The 24481-nt window shown below is 38.6% G+C and overlaps 1 protein-coding gene across 1 annotated transcript in view; it reads right to left on the minus strand.

The window, feature by feature from the left end:
• Nucleotides 1-746: 746 nt before the first annotated feature.
• The window catches only part of SETD3 (SET domain containing 3, actin N3(tau)-histidine methyltransferase), a 61974-nt gene continuing 38239 nt past the window's right edge, over nucleotides 747-24481 (minus strand). Inside the window, exons 7-13 of the mRNA XM_056494227.1 lie at nucleotides 15521-15579; nucleotides 13560-13674; nucleotides 9279-9353; nucleotides 6489-6655; nucleotides 5767-5852; nucleotides 3853-4013; nucleotides 747-3259 (exon numbers count right to left, since the gene is read on the minus strand). Coding sequence (XP_056350202.1) covers nucleotides 2816-3259; nucleotides 3853-4013; nucleotides 5767-5852; nucleotides 6489-6655; nucleotides 9279-9353; nucleotides 13560-13674; nucleotides 15521-15579 — 1107 coding nt within the window. The 3' untranslated portion in view covers nucleotides 747-2815. The remainder of the gene's footprint in view (nucleotides 3260-3852; nucleotides 4014-5766; nucleotides 5853-6488; nucleotides 6656-9278; nucleotides 9354-13559; nucleotides 13675-15520; nucleotides 15580-24481) is intronic.

Genomic DNA, 24481 nt, shown 5'->3' on the forward strand with positions numbered 1-24481 from the left:
CACTTTAAAAACATTTTTCAGGCTCATAGTTGTTGCTCAATTTTGTAAATTTGACTCTATCAAGACAGAAATATGGACATCACCTCATGGCACAGACCCAAACTAGCTGCAGGTTCTTAGGGAAAAGATTCATCAGTAGGTAGGTTCATGTAAAATTCAAAAGGCTTTTTTTTCCCCTGTTTTTGCTTTTGGAGAACAGTCCGAGAAATGCAAGTGATGTCTTTCTTACAGGAATACTTTAGATAGCTAAACAGAAGCAAGATTTGGCATTTAGCCTGGGATTAGTGTGAACAGCCTCTTAACCAAACATTATGAAGAAAGTTAACTTTAAAATGCTTTGAAAGGTCTGTTTTCATGACAGATGGTAATAAGGGCTCATCAGTGCCAATTTTTTTTGTTTTCACCTCAGTTTTCAAAAGCTTAAGTTTTAGGTTAGTGCTTCTGAAGGAACCATTACATGCATAGAGGAAAAATGCAAATTACAAAATTAGATTACTCACTATTTTTATTGTGTGTAACATATTTTTCTAAATAACACTAACAGATGAAGAGTAAGAATTTGACCATGCACTCAGTAGAATACTTTCTCTTTTTTTTTTTCTAGAATACTTTTTGTTTTTTTCCCCAGCTATTTGTCTTTTAATCTTTATCTGTACACCTGGACAGATACTCCTCTCCCCACAGACCACAAAAGATATAGCAGTCAGTAGCAGGTAGAGGTTTTGTTTGTATAATACACTCACTAGTGAAGACATGGTAGAACTATATTTTATTCAAGAAAACCCACACATTCTGTCCTGTGGTGACCACAGGCTTTGCTAAGCCATAGATATTAGCAAATACTGAAACAAAGTACAGTGTATCAGATTGAATCAAAGCATTTAAATTCTGAATTACAGTTATAACTTTCAGGGAAGGCTAGTTTCAGAATTGCATCATAGTATCTAGTACAATGTTGTGCAATGTAAGTGGCAGAAACAGAAATGGAGTATTGGTCCTAATAAAAACCAAAATGTAATGACTCTTGTATGACATTTAAATTGTCAAGACAACAATTCCATAACATTCTACCAAAGGCAGCATATAGTTACAAAAATACTGGTCCAGCATCTTGTTAGTGATGAAGCAATATCCAAGGTGCAATGGCAACATGCCATTCTTAGTGAAATATTTTTTAAAAAACTATTTTTTCTATTTTCCACACACTGATATTAGCTGAACACCAGAACTTCTATGACAACCTGAAAGTCACTACTTAAATGCGTATTGCACCAAAGATAGATGCAAAAACACATTTTCCAGATTGCAGTATAAAAGAAGCAAAGTCTAATAAAACTATGAATGTGCCAAAAGACATTTTACTGCAACTGATCTTAGATGAGCAGTTTGCAACCTCTATTGAGTTTTAAACAACTGTCCAAGCTTTCCGTTCTATCCATTATCATGAACTTAAGGATATAAAAGTCCTTAATATTGAGAACAGAATTAAACCACTTTATACTCCTCTGAACTGATCCACAAAATAAAAATATTCTGCCCTCCTCTCCTCCTAATACCCTGGCAATTTCAAAGTCAAGCCATGGAATTACCCTTGTTCTGATATTGCACAGTGCTAGGATTGTATTGTTTCCACCTAAAGTTCAAACATGTACTATGACGGTGACCAAAACTGCTGGTGACAGTAGACCTGCTTAAGTTGTGGAGGTATCCCAAGAAATGTGCATCAGATGAAGACACAATCTAAATGGCAAAAACCACTGCAGACTTGGCTGTGGTTTTGTCTTGGGCCAAAAATACATAAACCTGCTTGCCATTTCTTTTGAGGAAGCAGGATCAATTAATATCTTAACCAAAAGACAAAATCGAGTAAGATAGGTAACCATGTGACATTCAATGTTACATTCAACAATGCAGAAATGAAGGAGTAGCAGACAAGACCATTACTTTTCTTTTAATAATGATTTAGTCAAAAGTGTAGCTTTGACATCTCTAGCTCATTGTGAAGACCTGAAGAAGCAGGGAAGTAACCTCACTTTGATCAGTTCAAAGCTGTGGCTTGGCCTATCTGCTTTCAAAATCTCCAGTAGCTCTGCCAGCCTTGTAAATAAACACTACTGTCTGGAAATAAAAAGTAGTCAGCCTTTAAAACTTTGTGAACATTGTGTTGTAGCAGCCTAACTCTGACTGAAGAAGAAAGATATTTTGTACAGTAAACAAAAGACAAAGTAAACTGAAATCATCAGAGATCACTTTAAGTGTATACAATTTGGATTCTCAATGACATTTAAAACTACCAATCATAAGGTTGCCACCTTACCTTTTTCTGGACTGGCACACCTGATTTTAAACAGGTTTTCCTCCAGTCTCCCAAGTTTCTGATCCTCTCATTCAGTTTTCTGCTGTACTGCTCCCCTACCTTCATGCTGAATACCGAGTCAGTCCTGCCTTCTGCTTTTCTTGGCAGGAGGCAAAGCAAGCTTTTAATTTCGGTAGTCAGAGTGACAGAACAACAAACACACAGCAGATAGAAGAGCTTAATTCTTCCCCAGGAAGAAAATACATTTGGTTCAACAAAGGGCTGCAAAATCTTCCAAAGGCACCTCTTTCCGCAGTTTTTGCCTGAAAGCAAGATGGCAATCTTAATTGAAAAGGGATGCTAAATCGTTTAAATAACTTAAAAATTCATTTTTATATAAAGCAGCAAAACCATTTTTCTCTGCAGAAAGAGAAATGTTAACAAAGAAACACACCAACATAAATGCACTGTTGATAAACTTCAGCTAGTTTAATTTCACAAGAAAGTAAAATTTTAGGACTATTCTTTAACCTCATCAGTACTTTCTGAAGAAGATTCTTTGGCATCTTCAGTCCCTCTGTTGCTTTTCTCTTTATTAAGATTTTCACTTTCTGATTTGGTCCCATTAAATAAAGAGTTTTCACCATTTACAAACCCATTCTCTGTGACTTCAGCATCAATAGCTTCATCAATCTTTAAGTCCCCCTGCTCTTCCACATCTTCTAGGTTTCTCAAGACAATAGGGAGTCTAGAGTCTGCCACAGTGTTCTCCAACAAGGCAATATGGCCCTTGTCGTACTTGGGAAGTGGAGCTCCATCTGCCATTTGTTTGGTATAATACTCTCTGCTGGCAGCTGCACTCTTCACTGCCTTCTCTAGGATCTCTTTTTCACCCAAGCGCAATTTGATGGCCATTACCGCATGTGGAGTGAGCTCATGAGTCTCCAGGAAGGACTTATCGACCTGTTAGAACAGAAAAAGCAAGTCTGTTGCTAACACCCAACCACAATAAAACAGCCCCTCACCTCTTTCTCTGAGCAGGAAGTGACACCAGGCTCTCCAGGCAGACCCAAATGGACATGAGGGGAGTCTGCAAGGAGCCCCAGTGACATTTGTCATGAAATCATAAAAAAGCCCAAAATTTCTGCACATAAATCAGTCTACAAGTAAAGTTACTTCACAAATACATGCAGCATGTAGGTTCACTTATACATTTGTAATAGGACCACATTTCTTTGCAGTCTGGAGAATGCAACTAATAAACAACAAGTTGAAACTGATTCCCCATCTTATTTGCAGAGAAAAAAGCACTTGGAAAATCAAAGGAAAAATACATTAACAAAATTACATTAACAAAATTTTCTGTTTTGCAATCTTATTTGATTTTCCTTAGATAATGCAAAACTGTTTCTGCACTTAAAAAGTACAGAATGAATTATCTACTAACATTCAGATTGAATTTTGCAAAGACAAGATGGTGGAAAAAATACCTTTTCCTACAATCACAACACACAGAAGAATTCAGACATTTAAATTACACATAATGATAATTTTACCTCCACAGTTGTTTTATAGGTCTTCAAAAGAAGAGATGCTCTGGCCTCCAGGAATGTCCAAAGCTTAACTTCATTGTCCCAGCTAACAGGAAAGTCAGAGTTCCCCAGAGTGAAGATTTTGCCAATCGCATGTTCACCTATCAAGTGCTCCTTCAGCTCTTCTGCAATAAGTATAAAACCAATCTGTTAAAAAACAATCTCATCATTCACTTTGTCAGTTGACAAACTGCAGAAAGATTTATTTTCAATCGTGCATCTTTGAGCAGCTAACAAAAAATAACCCTTTCCTCAAATAAGAATTAACTGATATGTTGCTTTCTTCTAGGATTTGCCTCAAGGAAAACTGGAAGTCTTGAGGTCAGCAGAAAATGGGCCTTCTCTCCACTTGAAAATAAAGATACTTTAGATATCACAGCCTCTCATACACAGTGTAAATCTGTGTCAGTGAAACAGAATGTTTTGTAAAAGCATTCATAAATGAAAGGGAGTAAATTTGTAAAGAGTTCAATGAACTTTTAGAGAATAAAAGGAACAGGCCAGAGAGTGTGCAAATAGCAATGGAATTCTTTTTCCTACTGTCTTGGGAATCTTTTTCAGTAGCAGAAACTACCTACAGGTGGTCAGAAAAGACATCCATCAAAATTCAAGAGCAAAAAAAGATTTAATCAGCTCCTTGACACTACACAAATTTCATTAACTTTTAATTAATAAATTTGACTACTGAAAAGCAGTTATCACAAACTTGATACATCCAAGAGCTTGCATGTAGTTTCTCAATAAACAGTTATCTTAAACATTATTTAAGACACATAAATAAACTGAGCACAATCATACACCAGAGAAATGCAATTAAAGCATTCACTAGCTATATTTTCCTCTCCAAGCCAAAAATTCACTCCCTCATCATCCTAAAATTTTCTTCCCTTGAATTTACTTCCCAGAAATATCAGGCAATTGGAATAGATAGATGTTGTAGGTCCCTTCCAACTGAATTGTTCTGGTATATTCCAATTTCTTAGTAAGTTCTAAAAGATGGATGAAATGAGGAAGTGAAGGCATGACATTAAGTTACATTGTTCTTATTAAAGAAAGCAAATAGACCACATGCAAAAACTCAACTTCTTCCAAATCATCTGCACAGTATTCCAATTGCAAGGGAGTTCTCTCACTGTCATGACAAACTGTCACATCCACAACCTTCAAAACTGCATCTAGCCAGCAAGGAGCTATTATGAGTATTTAATGAGAAGTTTCACATGCACAAATAAGGTGAATATTTATTAAACGTACATATATTTTGCCCCACAAATAAAAGGAACAGAAGAGAAACACTAGAAAGTCTGCAAATACAGAAATTTGTTTTGGATTACCAATTACCAAAATATTGTCTATTTTGATTACAAATTACTAAAATATTGAAAATACTCAACTCCAAAATGTGTCTTCCATATTTCATCTATTCCAATTTCATACTTAAATGATTCCAGTGGTGATGGGTAAAATGCTCTGATTTTAAGCATGTAAACCCCTATGTCTTGCATGATCTTGTTCTGCAAACTATTTTGAAACCTAAAAACTAGAGATAAAACTCCAAAGTTCACTCATTCACAAGAGTCTGGGAGATTAAAAGAAATAAAAAATTGTATCACTCATGCTTTCAGAGTTACTGAAATATTCCCTCAGATGACATGGCCAAAGATTGGGGGTTCTCAATAGTTTACGGATTCCTTTTGAAACTTAAACTCCTCAACTTTTCTGATCTCCTATCTTAATGTTCTTTATAAATGTCTATCACATTCCTACATTAACAAAAAAAAAAAAAAACAAAAAACAAAAAAAAAAACAATCAAAAATCCCCAAAACAAGACAAATATAAATTAGATTGGGTTAGGTTAGGTTAATAAAATATCCTACCTTCACTCATACAAAACACTCGAAGGAAAGCCAAAAGCTGGGCAGAGATTGCAGGCTCAGTGGAGTGCAAGGCAAAAACACTTGAACTAATAAAAGAAACAATCAAACAACAACAGTAAATACAAGTCCAATTGTCATACCTTTGAACTTATTTCAACATAAAAGACCATAAAGTATAAAACAAATGTACTGTTACAAAAGTAACTTAAAAAAAATTAGGTAATATTAGCTCAAACTGAAAACCTTCCTTAACCTGTACCTGAAAAGAATGATTATCTACAGTTTTACACTTAAAATTACTTGATACACCTTTCATAATAAATTAATGAAACATAATGTTTCATGTCTATTGCTCCTAATAGTCCCTCTGGACTGAAATGACTAAAGGAAAATGCTGTGATTCACATATTGAGCATTGTAGTATGGCTGCAAGGGATAGGAAAGAAAGTAAAACCATAGATTGCTTCAAATTAATCTTTGCTCTGTTTTTGTTCAAATGGTTATAAAAGCAAAGGCTTTTTCCTTATATATGGTTCAAATTAAAAGATAATATCGTTCAGAGAACTTCTGCAAATATTATTACAATAACTGTAATTTGCTATACAAACAGAAGAAATATTACACCTAAGAAAATTATCACAGAAGAGCTTCATATATGCTCTACTGGACACTATATACTCTGGAAATGTTTTTAAAAACCCATGGCATTGTGTTTTACTTACGTTGGGATACCAGCACGAGCTAAGACCTCTGCCTTCATAGCATACAGCCTGTCACTTTTACTCACGCCAAGCTTTATTTTCACTCTGTCATGTGAATTATTATCAAAGAAAAAACCACTGTGGATCACAAATTCAGCGTTTGACCGAGTGCCATAAAAAATGTAAATCTAGAAGGATGAAAAGAGAAGTGAAGGGACAGGAAAAAAGCTTAAGATCAGCTCACAAAACTGACATAATTTGAAAGTTATTTTCTAGAAGAGTTACTATTCTGAGTACAAGGTGTATTTAGTTATATGAACATGCTTTGTTTTCTGGTGTTGACTCAAATGCTGTACATAATGTGGCAATTACACTTTAGAGGTAGATGTAAACATATCCATGTAACAGAGACTTTGAAAGGCAAGAAGAAATTCTTATTCTGTATTTTAAAATAAAAATGTTCTGGTTTCTCACACTGTCATAAAATACCAGCATATGGAAATAAGCTTTCAAAGGCTTATTAAAGGCTAAAAAAAATCAGAGACAAGGAGAGCCCATTAAAATAAATGGTATTTCTGGAGTCACTTTCCCCAAACAAATATCCACTCAAAACTATACTGCTGACAACTCAACTTTGCTTTCATGTAAATGTTACCTTAAGATATGGATATACCACAGTACATCATACAGAGATCTGAACTGTGTTCTGCCAGTATTTATTTTTGTTTTACTCTGAACTCTTTTCTATAAAGGATATAGTTACTTTAATTCACATTTTAAAAGATGTTTCTAAATATAACCTGCAGAATGTATTTAACTCAGGGCTAGGCAGTATGAAATCCACGGGACTAGAGGTCAGAGTAGCAATTGTATTCTCCCACATCAAGAGGATATTTTCCCATTTGCGTTTGATAACAAAATTGTCAATCAGAAGAAAAAGTTACCAGCAGTTACAGAATTCCCTTCAGAACCTCAGGGTACAGCAGTGCTTTGGAAGCCTGCAATCTTCCATTCCTCTCTAGCTGACAGAGAAAGACACAGTGCTCTCTAAAGGGCTCAGTAACAGCAGTGATGCCATTTACTTTCTCTGTTTTCAATTCTGTATTAGAACTATTTACCCTAAGCACTAAATGTTTAAGTATGATACTGAATTATAGCAAACATTATACTGTAACACACTCATATGATGAGCACATGACCTGCCTAGGTATAGTAAGGCAGTGGGTAAGGAGAGAGTTGCTCACCTTCTCAAGTTTTAAAACTACTGTGATACATCTCATATTAAACTAAAAGTCACATATCATGCAAGAAAACACTCCAAGAGTCTTTTACAAAAACCCAGTTAAACAGAGTGAGTATTGCTTTATTTCAAGCCAGTGTTTGATAGACTCTGTAGACTTCTGCTGCCTAACATTTTTTAGTAGTAAAAGCATGGATCATACACTCTTCCTGCTGAAACTGTAAGAAATAATATCTGTATGGTATATTAAAGGACTGAAGCATTATATAATTAGAGCTTTAAAGATGTCACTAACAGTTAAAGTTTGCACAGAAATTCTGATAAATAGCACACAAAGTGAAACTACTAAAATAAAATTGAAATATAGGAACCCTCTATAATTGAAATGGAGAGAGCAGCCAGAACAACTATATGACACATCCATTGCCAGCTGTGGAAAATTATAAATTGGATCACTTCTGGAAAAACTGTGGACCCTTTTCAACTCATCACACCACAACTGGAAGAAACAGAAAATATTTGACTACCATAACAAATTCTGAGACCGAAAATATACAATCACTGTAAACCCCAGAACAGCAATGAGGATAAATACACTTCTGGAAAGATGCATTCAAAAAAGACACTTCTTTGTCATAAAAAAGATACCAATACATAAGAAAAATTAAAATCAAAATATCATAAATTGTAAGACTGGCAAAATAATGCAGTAAAAGTAATAACTCAGAAGCTGAGTTACAAAACATTTCAGGATGTTTCATAGACAAAGGCTTTGTCTGGCCATGCTGACTGCACAGGCAGTAGTGAGAAAAGGAGTGCTGCTCCACTTGAGAGTTTAGGCTGGCTGCTGACACAGCGCAGGGGATTCCTACCTCCTGGAACCACTGTCTTCAATGCATCACTAGTTTGGACACTCAGTTTTGGTTTTGAGCAGTTCTGATCAAAACACTGGATTCTGAACTGTTCTATGCATCTTTGCAACGCTCTTCTGCTGTCTCAGGATAAAGAGATAAATGCATGCATGCTTGTATGAAAGGGATGGAGTGTGTTTTTAGGTCCTTTCTCATTTCCACTAAGCATTGCAGTGATAACAGCATGGGATAAAATGACTGCCAAATGCATTGCATTTCACCTCTTTTAAATGAATTAAGACTAACAAGAAAAATAAGCCAACAAACACCATTTTTAAAAAAGACTCTACAATCCACTACTGCAAACAAATCTAAAAAAATATTTCTCTTTGGTCCTTGGGATATGGCCTTTTACTAAGCTCTTCCAGAATACAAACTTAGTGGCTGCATATGTTCACTCACCAAAGATTCAAGATTTCAACTAGTTCTATAAAATATGAGGAATAAAACTCTCCCACAGTTGGGGTCTACCAACTGATAGAAAATATTCTGGAAAATTTTGTTTGGTAGCATTTTCACTCAAAATTAGCTCAGCATAATAAAATTCAAATGTAGCAGAGTTTAATCCACACCATTGCATTAGTAAAATTTTCTAGGGAGTCATCAAGTGTCCACAGAACTTTATGAAACAAAAATAATGTAGACAACTCTTCACAGTACCTGTTCTCCAGCCTTGAAATCTTGAAGTGCTACACATTCACACCGGTCATCTTCCAAATTGTAGCCTGTAGTGATCTATTCAGGAAAAGAGTGACAAAAGCACCTTTAGCATTTAATATTTCTCTCTCCCACCACTGACAAATTTTCCTATTGGAAATAAATATTAACAATAGGAATTGCACACATTTCTTTTTCAGCACAATAGAATATAGCTGATAGTGACTGCCTCATGATTCCTGAGCAATCTCTTTTTAAAAAAAAAATCTCTGCATTAAAGAAATCTAATGGAGGAAATAACCTACCTGAAGTGAACAGAAAGCTCTGAGGAAAGTACCCTCCATAGAGCACAGACAAAGTACCATGCTAAAACCAGCAGCTTGTTATAAAGTTCTGGAGCTTTCAGTCACTCCCATGAGGCCCACGGGAGCAAGGCACTGACAGCTCTATATGCTGTGCTTTATCCTTCAACTGCCAACACATTTTTGATCTCTCAATGAAAAAAGGATTAGATAACTGTGGATCTTTAGGGGATACAATCTTCAGAGAATTATAATTTACTTGAAAATAATCCCTTTATCTAAAAGTTAAGTAATACTCTTAAAATGCTAAAAGGATTTTTGTGATGGGAGCTGGCAATGGAAGAGGATAAACTCTTGACAAACCTGTACTTCCCCAAAAACAATTACAAAACTGTAAAGGGGTCAACTAACAAGTAAAGCTATCCTAAAAATGTAAATTTTTATAAAGTGACAAACAGTAAGATCTTGAATAGTATGACCAAAGATACAGCCACAGGATGGAACATAAGCTGCTGAAAATCAGAAAGCAACTTTTATGGTAGGTAGTCTGAGTTCAGTACTGACAGAGGTAACTTATGGAAAAACATGCTCTGAGCCTGAGGAAAAACCTAGAAGCCAAAGACTCTCTCTCAGCCTTTGAAAATGAAAACATACTTTTTTGTAAGCTGACTGACATGAGTTGTGGTATACCCTAATTCTCATCTTGGATGCAGCTTGTCCAAAGACAGAACTCCTCAGATTATTTCAAAAGCTAGGTTGATTGCTTACACATTAATGTTTTTGCACTGCTTGCATCATTAAATGTGCATTTGTCAGCCGAAACAGTGCTCTCAAATGGAGCAAATCCAAAATGTCAGCCCCAAGCACGGGCAGCCTGGTCCTGCAGACACTTGCAGAAACCTCCCTGTGCAGATGCCTCACTGCAGGTCTATTTAACAGGTTTGTGGCATGTGGAGATCAGTAAAAGAGAGTCATGCAATACAGCCTGCTGAGAAACACAGGCTGCAGCACTTGAACACAGAAATTCCTGTGCATTCTCTAATTTGGACTGCACCATTTTAATTAAGATCTTTGGTTTAGAAAGTTATCCTACCCTGAACTGCACATTACAAATGATAGAGGATGACAAATCAACTTTCCTCATTCAAATGCAGTCACCTTCTGAAAAACTGTACCATTCATCCAAAGAAAGAAACCATTGACCTGTCCTTAAATTTTCTTAGTGTGTAAACTCAGTGAAAATAGTTCTGAATGTGAAAAGTTCACTCCAATCCCTTGAAATTCTGGTGGAACAGGAGGCTTTCACAGACTGGGGAAATTCCAATATTTTAAGAGGAGGATTCTGTCAGTTTAAGCATGCCTCACTGGAGTACTGATCCTTCTATTAAATTTTTATTTTTGCTTTAAAAAAAAACAAACAAAAAACCAAAACAGCACACAAAACCCAGCAGCACTTCTGAAAGACTTTTCTATAAAGCATAATGGAGTGCTAGACTCCTATTTCCTCTTTCTTTTAATAGCAGTCACGTAAGAGAATTAACAGGGTGTTTACTTCTCTTCCCACATGATAGCTGACAAATTGCATCCCTTCAGTTTTATTTCTGAAGCAGACTGATACATGAATTTCAAGTTGTGTATAAAGCATGCAATAGTCTCTTGGTCAGTGATTAAGGATGGACCCAGCCCAACAGGCAGAATGTAGCTTATTCAAAGCTCTGTCAGAACTGGTAATCAACCTCTGACTGTCAAAATACAATCCCACTAAAGAATAACAATGAGAAATGCATGAAGACAACCATTTTGAAATAGTTCTTAGAGGCAGGTTGATCTAATTAATAGTGTCAGAAGCAAGAAAAAGCTGGATGGACCTAGCTCCAGTTAAAATCCAAAGAGCATTTTATTATCTAGCTCATGGAAAGGGGCCCTGTGGAATAAAGCAAGAACAGGGATATATATGGTAGCTGATTGATTTGGGAGGTATTTCAGCGCTATGTAGAATAAACTAGACAGGGGTGCATTCAATGTCATCTTTTGTTTCTTACTTTTCTGCAATGAATAACTGTTTCCTTCATGTATTTTAAAGGGATTGTGCTATGTTTAGAGCAGAGCCCACCCTCACCTCACTCTACAATAAAATAAACTGTGATACAGGCAGCTTACAGTTACCTTAGCAGTCACCCCCCCACCCATTTCTAATAGTACAAGGCAATTAGCACACAACATAAATGGCTTAGTAGCTTTTCTTAGCCCATTATCAATATTACAGTTTTCTATCCTTCTTGAATTTATATAAATTTAAATTATTTTCTGTAGAAAAATGAAATAAACCACTGAAATCTTTACATATATACAAAGTATTAAATTCAGCACAGCCCCCTTTGCCCTTTAGGATATACTTCAGCATAAAAAAATGTTTCCAATCCTGATATACTACTGCATTAGGAGGTTTGGCTCCAGAGGCTGGCTCCATATCAAACCCATTGTTAAACAGCAAAATAAAAATAAAAATTACTCTATCAAATTAAATAGAAGTTTGAATAAGTAAAACAACATAAATAGCTGCTCTTTTAATACATGCTTCTTAAATTTTCCCTCACAGAACCTTGATTCTCTTCCTCTTTACTCTAATCCCAACTTTGAAGGCATTCATTAAGAGTTGTCTAATGAATACAGACAAGTCTCTGCAAAAGCATCTGAAAGAGATGCCCAGCAGGAAAAGGGTACAGGAAGTACTGATGCTTGCAGCTATGACTTATATTACAAAAATACACATTTCTGAATTTTAAGCAGTTTTCTTTATACTCAAGACTCTCATATGAACTTTATTGCTAAATCAAAGCTGTGAGATTGCATAACAAATAGGCAAAGGCAAGAATCACTGTAATCACCTTGCAATAAGGAAAAATAAATAAATAATGAACCTCAAACACTTGCAACTTCATAGCCTAGCCTACCCTGCTGTAATTGATACAGTCATAGTAACACTAAATCAGCTAAATGTCAAGTGAAAAACAACTTGCTTTACAGTTTGTTCATTTAAAATAGACTCTTTTTTATACCAACAGCACTAACACTGTCCTAACACTCAGGTCAACCCTCCCACAAAAGAACCAGATCACTTGAATAGTGTGGTCATATCCAGTGCTTACAATAAATAATATCTACTGGAAACACAAGCAGGGGTATGACTTTTGAAGTGTACATGAGCATGACTAAATAACATTGATAAACCAGCCTCTCTGGGTTTCCATTTCCTCACCTCAGCATTAACTAGTCTGTTAATGAAATCTGGAATCATCCCCTGAACTAGTGCACGTAAGCCAAAATGTCAGCAGGTCTGACTTTCTATATACATATGTCACCTTTTAAATGTTTAATACGCCCTGAAGTAGTATTTTTGCATTTTGTTTCTTTGATGTAGTAACAGATGTACTGTTTTTGTTGAACTAGGCTTTGTTCTTGTTGTTGCTGTCTCTATAACAAGGCTCTTTGGGCACGGTTAGGAGAGCAGGCAGTATTTCTTAGTTGCAAATCTCTAACCACTTTCCCTAGTGGTAGCTACATCAGTGCCTGCTTTCCCTTCTCAGAACAAATCTGTCCAGTATTGTGCATCTTTTTCAGCCCACCAGAAACAAAGCTCCATGTCAGGAGACTATTCAGACTTGTCTGGACAAAATGTTTCATGTAAATGAAAACTATTAAAAGCACATTATATGTACATAAGACATAACTTTACACAAGTATCAAATCACTTGTAAAGTTTTCTCTAGATGAAGAAAGCTCTCTCTGAAAAGCTATCATAAGACATTTGAGAAACTGACAACCTTTTCTTTCAGATATTAGTTTTTTAGGGTCTCTTGGGAAGACAACATACCTGTGTTAAGAAGCATAACAGAAAGTCTTAACTAAACTGTTGTACAGCAGTTGAAAGGCTTAATACTTAAGCCCTAAAGTCTTTCAGCAACACTGAAGAAATCCTTACCAGTCCATTAGTATGATTACACATGTCCCATAAAGGTATTAGAGCCAGTGTAACTCTGGAACCATCTTCTGTTGGAATCTGGTTCTGCCGTGTCATAACAGAGGAAACTGCCCATCTGCAAAAGTGAAAAACATGAGATGGTCAGTGTTCAAAGCATTAAAGTACAATTGGCCATAGTCCCACCCAAAGCAATCATTTAGACTGGGAGTTTCCAAACTTAGTTTCCTTAAAGACCACACTGACTATAGGAACAGTAGAAGGCAATATCACTTGCAGGAGAAGCAACAGCTCCCAGGTTTCCAAGGCATGCACACAGAACAAATACCAAACCAGGACTGTGATCCCTTTCCTCTTTGCAAGAGAATCTTCACACCTTCCATTGGCTGCATTCCTCAACCAAGATCCCATCTCTGTGTCAGCTTCTGCTTCCCAGCCCTTCACCACATCCATACCTCACAGTACTTATTCCAAACCCAGGGCCACCTGCACCTGCAGGTTTTCCTGCTGGGCAGCAGGAACTCTCATCTACATGCAAATGCTTGTAAGAGCTAGGACGCATTTTCCCCCTCACCCTCTAAAAAGCATGAACTGGAAACCAGTGCAACCACCTGACACACGGGTAATTTTTTCTAAGTGCTTCTCTTCAATTTGCAAGATTTTGGCTTAGGTCAGTTGCTAAATTTTCTGCTTAATAAAATTGAGAGGAAAAAAAAGCTACAACATTCCAAACAGATATCCAGGTAAACACCATGAAGACAGTATTACTTAGTTCTTTAGCACATGGACATCATTCAAAACCCTTCTAAGTCAGGTTAAATAAACAAAATGCAAGCTACCTTTTCAAACCTTTCAAAAAAGCTTAGAATTTCAGTATTTTCTAGAATTTCATTTTTTATTTTATACCTGACAAAAATTAATATTAAACTTCAGTGGAAAAAAAGAATATTAGTTTCACCGTGTTCTGGCCTTAATACATGTATGTGTTGTGGGGTTTTATAAGGGAAAAAAAAAGATATCACCAGATATCACAGGAGAAGGTCAAAATAATTTTAATTCCTACTGACTCTACTACAAACATGCAGTTAATATACTAGACTTCCTGAAGGATTTCATCAGAAGGACTAGACTGCTAAGAAAGAGAGTGGCAAACTGACATCTACCTAATTTTTAAAAAGAAAGTTAAATTGTGGATAATTCTGATGTACAAACACTGCTTGAAACACAGTAACAATATGCTTCTTGTTAATTGTCACAATTTATTTGTAAAATTTTAGACCAGCACTTCACTTGTAAGTTGGTGTGCTCCTCAGTGACCCTTTAAGTGAAGGAAGTATGCTTTGGAAATCCCACTTTCATAGCCTTACCCACAAGTACAACTAGGCTAGAAAATCCCTCATGAATGCCTTTTATTCATGCTATTTTAATCATTTAACAGAATTAAAGCTCTCATTATCTTAATTATTATTCTTTTTATCTTGGTTATGTCACCCCTTACAGCACCTCCAAGTGACACTCATGCTTCATGTGTACAACTTCCGTTCTCCAGCTCTCCTGTTCAACAGCAGCAGCTCTAGATATTAACTTTTGCTAGTATGTGCTGGTAGAGCCTTCATTGAAAAAAAAAGAAATTAAAAAAAATTTCCCCAAACCCTAAAATTCCTGCCACATCAACTGAATTATTTTCTTAAGAAAAAGGAATTACCTTAGTAATCTGACTATGTGTGCCAGTTGGCTGAACTAACTGCTTATAATGAATGACTATTCCTTTGTAACAATTAAAATTTACATATTTATTTCACTTTCTTCTTCATTAAGAAAGTGTATTAGTATTAAATCCTATTACTAACATTTCAGTAACAATAGGGCTTTCCCATCAATGAAGAATTCCAGGGCCCCATAGTCTACCATAGCAAAATCAGAAAATAAACAAAGAAAAAAAATTAATTAAAAGACAGACCAACCTGTAGTCGTCATAAGTGAAAGAATCCTTTAAGGGCAGTTTGCTGGCATTAGGATGGGTCTGCAAAATGTAAGTTGCATAAAAAGGTGAAAAGAGGAAGAAAAGAGAAATCAGAAATCAGTCAGCAGAATTTCATTATTTAGCTGCCTAACAGATCCTAACAAGAGCCAAATGAAGCAGGAGGCGTCCAGCCGCGCTACAGAGGGATCATCATGCTATTATGCTCTCATACATCACTGTCAACTTAATTTGTTGTGCCCAGCAGCCGCCATAAATCTGTTTCTTCATATTTCAAGGCTGGAACCCACAGACATTGTACAAAAATTTAAAAAAAAATTTAAGGTGGACTGAGTTTGTGAAGGTAAAACACAATCCAGCCCTCGATGCACACTGGGGGAAAGAAATCAGACAATAAGTTTACATTAGCTTTCATCAACTTCCACATTTTCCTCTCCTCTGTGATATCAGTGAAGTATTTCACAAATGCAAGAAATATTATACAAGATATTCAATTCTTCCTTGATACCTGTAAGAGTGTTATTCAGTAAAAGTTGCACTACACCTCTGCAGCAAAAGCAGATTAAAATATTTAAGTAGCTTTGGTGACAAACACTGATTAGGCAGTATCTACATTAACCCCTCTATGCACGCTCCTATCTAAGAGCTGTGCCGTTTATGAATGCATACTGCAGTTCTCATTAAACAAACATTTGATTTCTAAAAGCTTTAAGAAGCTCTGATACCCGTTATTTTTCTGACTAATTAACTTATTTACAGTCTTGAAAATACAGGTAGCTTTAAGCCTACATTCACACATTTTCTTTAGAACTTTGTTCCAATTCACAAATGGAAATCCATAGCAGCATAAATTTTAATCTTCAGGTTCAATTAGGTCTCTGAGACGAATTGAAGCAAATGATCAAACGGTTATTTCAGAAGATACAAATGATTTTTTGCATAGCTCTATCTTCGCTACGCTTTTAATGTATGAAGCTCCATGTAGTACGCAGTTTTTTACTCTTGATGCATTAGCATCACAAGTGCGTGGTAATTTATCATTTCTCACTGTAATGTACTTGCTGGCACTGTGTGCAGGACAGTAGGGGATGAGGTAAAAGTGGCTCAAACCGTAAATCAATTAGAAAACAAAAGCTTGTGCTCAGCGCGCAATTTTAGGCAAATTATATATTACAAAAGACTGCCAATTGGGTGTGAGGTCCCAGGTGGCTGCTCTCCCTCAGCCCCTCCGGTTAACCCTTCCGATGGGCTTTCTGCGGAACACGGCTGAAGTTAACAATTCCAGCGGCTCCTGTCCCTCCTCTCACTTCTAATTTATTTTTCTTTTTATAGCACTCCACATGATTTTCACTCACATCGATGGCACAGTCACTGTATAACAAATCCCTTCGAATTTAATTGTGGCAACACGTTGTACAGTTGTTTCTTTTCACAAAACCATTCTGCACAAACGCAGCACCGAGACCCAACCCAAGGCATTTCAGGAGGCACCTTCGCTGGGGACAGTCCAGACCCGAGTCCAGAAACGAACGCAAAACTCAGCCTTCAGCTGGAATTAATTATTACAATCAAAAAAACCTCCCGATAGTTTTCATTTATGACAATCTAATTTCAACTCTTATTGCTAGTGCTATTAATGTATTTTTCAGCAGCTGGATAAATTAAGCAGGGAAAGACAGCAGCAACACTGCGGGTATCGGCCCCTTAGTTTCCTTTACAGCACGACCGCGTTTCCCCGCGGCAATCGGTGTGAGGAGTCGGGTGTCACGGTGCGCCTCAAGCTTACAGGCGGCATTTGCTGTAATTTATTCCCTGGAGCCCGGTGGGTGCCGCTCCCCGCGGCCCATGCCCGGCCCGGGGCTCAGCCCCGCTCCAGCCCCCGCGCCCCGGGCCGGGCCCTCACGCCGCGGGGCGGCAGTGCCCCCTGCCGGCGGCGCCGCGCACTGCCCCGCCCCGCTGCGCTGCTGCTGCCGGCCTGAGGGGCGACGGCACCAAACCCCTGGGGCGGCTCCAGCACCCCAAACCCCGCTGCGCTGCTGCTGCCGGCCTGAGGGGCGAGGGCACCAAACCGCTGGGGCGGCTCCAGCACCCCAAACCCCGCTGCGCTGCTGCTGCCGGCCTGAGGGGCGAGGGCACCAAACCCGCGGGGCGCCTCCGGTACCCCAAACCCTGCTGCGCTGCTGCTGCCGGCCTGCGGGGCGAGGGCACCAAACCCGCGGGGCGAGGGCACCAAACCCGCGGGGCGCCTCCGGCACCCCAAACCTCGCTGCGCTGCTGCCCGGCCTGCGGGGCGAGGGCACCAAACCCGCGGGGCGCCTCCGGCACCCCAAACCCCGCTGCGCTGCTGCTGCCCGGCCTGCGGGGCGAGGGCACCAAACCCGCGGGGCGCCTCCAGCACCCCAAACCCCGCTGCGCTGCTGCTGCCGGCCTGAGGAGCGACGGCACCAAACCCGCGGGGCGCCTCCGGCACCCCAAACCCCGCTGCGCTGCTGCTGCCGGCCTGCGGGGCGAGGGCACCAAACCCGCGGGGCGAGGGCACCAAACCCGCGGGGCGCATCCGGCACCCCAAACCTCGCTGCGCTGCTGCCCGGCCTGCGGGGCGAGGGCACCAAACCCCGCACAGCAGACCGCACCTGCAGCGCGAGCTGCACCGACTGGGGTCCGACTGTTCACCCCAGGAGAAAAATCCCGGGAACGCAAACACCCCTGTCTGTCCCCTCTGCTCTCTCCTGCTCTCCTCCTGCCCTGAAACAGCAGCATTTAGCCGAACATGCTGTTTTTCCAAGGGTAAGAATGACTACGGTCATAATGCACTGGAAGTGAAAAGGCATCGCAGACACTGCAGGGGCTCAACAGCCCAAAAGCGACTGCTACAGCCCCTGTGTTCAGTTCCAGCCCACAGCCCATGCCGGGAGCACCAGCCTACAGCCTCAACCCGCACTTGGAGCAAATAAGCATAGGATGCAAGATCTGTATCTGCTGTCATTGTCCTCTCCGTAGGAAACAGCTATTAGATCAGTGGATTGCAGGGAGATCAGTAGCCCCCTGTAACAGCCAACCTGAACACTCAACCCACAGGGCATAGATCCTGGATTTGGCAAAGCCACCAAATGCTCTGTCACGCTCTCCATTTGTAAATCTGTGAAACTTCAGGAGTGCCCCTACGTGGACATCATCCAGATGCAATTCACATAAAACCACTAGTAAATTACAATCAAGGACAAAATATATGGTCTTAAAAGATACAGGACAGAATAAAATCCCAGTATATGTAATTACCATATTTATAACATTCCAAGGTACAATAGTCTAGTAGCTCTTTTAAAGTTAAGATACATCAGCATATTTGATCATGTTAGATTTCTGATATGGTCTATTTTACCATGTAACTTAGAAACCCTATAGATTACAAGAATTTGAAGACACACAAAAAAGAACAATATTCTGATTAAGAATATGATTTAGTATGCAGCTTCTCTTTATAGTCCCTTGGTAAAAATGAAATCTCCCTAACAAACACTTAATAAAACCTGTCAATATATCTAGAAAGAAAAATGACACAAATGCATTAAGTATTAAATACCCTTGAAAAAAGTCACATATTCCATGAATTTTTGATGTACTATCTTGACATTAATGTAAAACCTTGATATTTATAATTGACAGATATTTAATAAAGTATAGAAGATGACTGCTGCATAGCATGCAAATTGCTCAGACTGCTCAAAAAAGATACAGACATATTTAAACTAAACAAACACTTAATACGTAGAAAAAAAAAAATCAGATCTAGCTTCTACAGGTTCATGCAGCTAGGTCTCTACAGATTAGCTTTCAAATGTGACATTATCCACTACATGAACCCTAATTTTAACTTACCAAGTCTGTATGAAGTAGTTTCAGAAAGTTGGGAGGGGAAGCTTTAAATAAAAAATGGGAACATGAAAATGTGAATATATTCATTTAGATGCAGGTCCTGACATTCTACTGAAAGAGTTATTATAAAGAACAAATACCATTTATTTCGTTACCCTTTCTGTGAAAATATTGTCAGAGCTGGCAATCAGGGTGATGACCACTGCAAAAACAAATAGTGGCATGCTGAATTTCATTTTCCTCCTGATGCTGCTATTCCTAAAAAAAATGAATTAAAAAAATGCTTTTTCCCCTTCAGTGTTCCAAGCCTTCTTTGAGACATTTGGAGGATATCTCAAAATAACCAGAAATATTAAAAAGTAACAGTGATTGCTGCCAGATTGTCTGCAGCCACTGTGGAAAGAGACAGACTGTTATTCTAGTCACCTAAAACACTATCAGACTAGAAGCCAGTTACTCAGTATGGCAATCAGAGGAGGAGGGGGGTGGGGGAGACAAGAAAAAAAAAAAAAAAAAAAAAAAAAAAGACACTTTCAAACATTTTTTCTCTTTTTGTGAAGCAGTAATATCCAGGGGTTCACATCTCATGTTTAATGCCTCACAAACAAGAAACACTCCTGATGTGCCATAAGGGCTCTGAGTTAATAATTTCTCCATTACACTTTTAGATGGACATCACAAGGTAATGATTCTCAAGTTCCAGAAAGTAGATGCTAAAGGACTCCCACTTTGAGGGCTTGTTTCATTTGAATGGCATGAAGGCTGCAGTGTAGCATAGGTGGGTGCCCAGCTAAGAAGTCATCACAACCTTCACTCTGCTTTCCAGCCTAGGGGCATTCACTTCCAGACAGAGTGGCCAGACCTCTGAAGACAGTAACCCTTTTCCCTATTCAATCACAAAATGCTAAAGCTCATTTATCAGAGCTCCTAATCTTAATGGGGAATTTCCATTAAAATTGGCTTAACATTTGCTTGTTTACCAAGTAATGCAAAGAACAAGTCCAATTATTGTAACACACAATACAATAGCTGAGTAGAAGGAAAAATTAAAGTTTACTTAGTGTTAAATTTGTGTTCATATCTACCCTACTAGATGCCTTGAAAAGAGCTGATGTATTTTTATGTGGTCATATTGCCCAGTGTATTTCTTTGTGCTATTAACCCTTGTATAATCCAAGTAAGAAAAAATTATTTTAATCACTAGATGTGATCAAAGGTTCTTTTTAAAAATACACCACCTCTAAGCTAAGATAAACTAATCATCAGACCCATCCACTACTCCACTACAATACATAGCCAAAAAAAGGTTTTTAAAAAAAATCTTTGTTTTTGTTGGTTTCCAGAGTTTGTAGACAAAAAGATGGTTGGACTTCTGTGACAACTATTTCAAGTACTCGCAAGTCCAAGGCAAAGTCGTGGGCAATCATTGCATTGATACCACTAATCAGACTTCAATAATTTCAGAAACCTCTTGTATCCCCATTCAAGTAGAGACAGCTCCACTTCTACCCCAGGAAACGATCGTAGCTAGTGTTAACAGTATACTGAGGCCACACTGCACTCCCTTCACAGCCCCCAAAACACTAAGGGTGCTTGAAACAGTTAAAGCCAAAACCACTTTAAGCTTCCACCTTGTTAACTTTCATTCCTTTGAACATAAACCCCAAGGGTTAGTTGCTTTTGACCAAACAATTTTTTCCTCTTCTTTGCAGATTCTTCCCTCTTTCCACTGTACTCATTAACATGGGGAGATTTCGTTATGAGCCTTGGTGGATGCTACTTGATGGTTTCAGGCCAATGTGTAGGTGTACAAAAACACAAACACACATACATTCAGGGCCAGAAGCAGGAAGATCTGTCAGCATTTGCTGGTTACTGTCCCTTTCCCAGCTCTGGAAATCCTTTGAAGCAGCAGCCTTGAAGAGAAACTCCTCTCTGTGGAGCTGCTGAGGCTTTAACTGCCCTAAAGCTAAGTAAAATAAAGAATTCAGAATGGAGGATCCTAGTGATCTACAGGGAACCAAGAATTCACTTTTTCCATTGGACATATGCTGCTTAACCTAATGAGGGAAGCCAGTTCACTGTACAGGACAGGAGACAAAGCCAAAGATTATTTTACTTTGTAACAACAGTTTATGACTACAGAGGCACGCTCTGGAATTTTCAAACAGGCCAATTCATGAAGTGCTAGGAATAACGTTCACAAACTTGAGCTGCCATATGACTTTCCTATCAGAAAAAAGATAATTCTACTTTGGAAAACCTAACAGAATGAATCTTAATATTAAAAAAAGTGTCATAGGATAGAAACTTATTAAATCTAAATAACATTGTCGCTTAATTCTTTATGTCAGCAATTTTTATTTACTTTCTGCCAATATACACAAGAAAGCACTGTTCCAGACTATTAGGGGATTCATGCAGCGGAAGCAAAGTGGAATGACTCCTTCTGGTGCAATGGAATTTAACTGCACAGTCCCTTTTTCTGTACCTTCTACCTGCAAAAATTGTTGTTTGTTAATGAGACAGCAGTGGCACAACAGACAACTCAAACCATTAACTATTAAGTCAAGGGTCTGAAGGACTGACAACCCACTTGACATGCAAAGTGGACGTTACTGTTTGGTAGACAGAGTACACAGAAACAACTCAACTGACTGCAACCAAGTACCCCACCTCCAATCCTATGCCACCTCTTTTTACACAGAGGCAAGACAGCCTTCACGTCCACTTCTTGACTACTCCATTTCAGAATACTACTTATTCTGTATGTATGTATACATACACAATCCTGAAACACTAATCTTTCCCAAAACAGAAGATGCTCAGATACAGCACTTAAATAAGTGACCAAGTTTTCTATACCTTTTTTTGTCCTTTCACAAAATCACTTAGAGCTGAGTGCAGCCCCATTAAGGGCTGAAGAAGGAGAAGCTGGGCTGAGATTAGATGTCTTTTGCAATGAGACAGTCTCCTGAGTCCCTCCCAAAGCAGTTCATATAACAGGACACACGAACTCCATTATCTCCTGTGGTAAATCTCCTTGCAAAATATGAGTTTACTGTTCATGCTGAGCCTTAGATTTATAGGTTCATTCTGCAGTGTTTCATTCACACATATACAGCAAGCTACAAAATCCAGTCTCCTTGCAAGGGTCTATGTTTGCATACCATGACACATCATTTACTCTATAGGCTCTTCCTGAGCTACAAAGTTTACCTTGAGCATTTTTCATTTCAGGAAACATTTTACTGTGTTAATTTCAGGAGCTGGACTTGGATGATCCTTGTGGGTCCCTTCCAGTTCTGGATACTTTATGATTCTGTTTAGTGCAACACACAGGCACTACATTCATGCACAAATTCATCCCACAACTCTACTATTAGTGAACTCCACTATTAGGTGAATCACAAGACACAAATAAAATTCTGTAATGGAAACATTGAAATGAAAGGACAGAAATGGTATTTCCAATTCACAACCACTCCTCAACCAAAGAGTTTGCTAACCCAAAGAGTTTGCTAACTCTTAAGTAAGTTAAGTAAGCATTAACATTATGCAGTATGGCCAAAGTTTTGTTACCTGTGAATCAACTGCTCAAGTTTCCCTAAATCCTACCAGGAGCCACTTAGAAGGAAGCTTGGATCACGATCACCTCATAATCAATCATAATCCACAGGCCATGCTAAGTCCTGGAACTAGAGGTATTGGGGCTACAATGACACACACATCCAAAACTAAAAACTTACCATTCCCTCTTCAACCCACATTCAAATAATAGTACAAGAAAATAAACTTTGGTTTACTTAGCAACATATCAATATCCTACTGTGTAGAGTATTAGCATTGGGTCTGACTGAAGAGGATAATCCACTTTGTAATTTAGTTAAATTACTAATTTTAACCAAGATAAGTACCCTGTATAATTTTGCAGTGCTTAAAGAATACATCCTTTGAGTATCCGCTCTAAGAAACATCAGCTTGTTATAATATTTTAAATTTATGGAACATTTGTAACTGCTGTTATATCAGGAAAAATATTAAATCTGCACAATAAGTACAAACTTTATATGAGAAAGTATACTTGTAAGTGCATCATGATCTCCTGGTGTCTGCTGAGGCACTCACTTCCACAAAAGACACAGACAACATCCCTGGGGATAGCCTCAAATGTCCCAGAAAGTGCAACTCAGTTAAAAAAAAGGCTACTAACAGAAAAGCAAACAAAAAAACTGTCTCCACTCTATTGGCTGTAAAAAGAGATGCTTATCTGCATTCTCAACCAGAAAAGTGGTTGACAACCCCATCTTCAAAATAATGCCTTAAAAGCCCATACTACTAACAAGAGAATGTATTATTCCTCCCAAATGTGGTTTAAACTATGCAGAAACGAATTTTGTTAGCGCTGCCACATACGCTTTGAAGTACGTCTCTGCTTCTCTAGAGGAAAGAAGGCGTTTAGGCCACTACAGCAGAATCCATTCAGAATATAAAATAAATTAAAACCTGCTGATTAGGAGATCTTAACAATGTCTGTCTGATGAAATATAACATCTATATCCAAAATGAAAGATATGTTTTATCCTGTCTGCCCTCCAACTTTGAATTATTTTGACTGCAAGAAATAGCGGACACCCAGCAGGATGTGCTTGTATTTCGATCTAGGCCAGGATGATCCAACTGGTGCCCATCGTCTGAATCTGGACCACAGGATGCCTCCATATGGCCTGCCACCTTTTCCTTGGAGGAGATAGGGAACAGCTGTTTGAGGAGCAAACGCTGCCTGAACAGCCGAACACCTCCTCCTGTGTCCGGCTGGCTCAAAGCCCAGAGCTGTCGCCGTGTTCCTGTGGAAGGCAAGGAAGGAACGGGGGAAGAAGGCAGCAGAACCTCCCACCCACGCAAGGACTTGAGCTCTTCATCTGCCTGACTCAGACAGATACAGCCCAGCAAAGCCTGGAGCTGCTTCTGCCGTGGAGAGGGGCAGCCACAGGAAGGCCCAAAGAAGCCCCAGGATCTGCTGTTACTGTCATCATAGCCAAGGGTGGGATATACCAGAAGCGACACA

Source organism: Oenanthe melanoleuca, chromosome 5, assembly GCF_029582105.1.
Source record: "Oenanthe melanoleuca isolate GR-GAL-2019-014 chromosome 5, OMel1.0, whole genome shotgun sequence".
Taxonomy (NCBI): Eukaryota; Metazoa; Chordata; class Aves; order Passeriformes; family Muscicapidae; genus Oenanthe; species Oenanthe melanoleuca.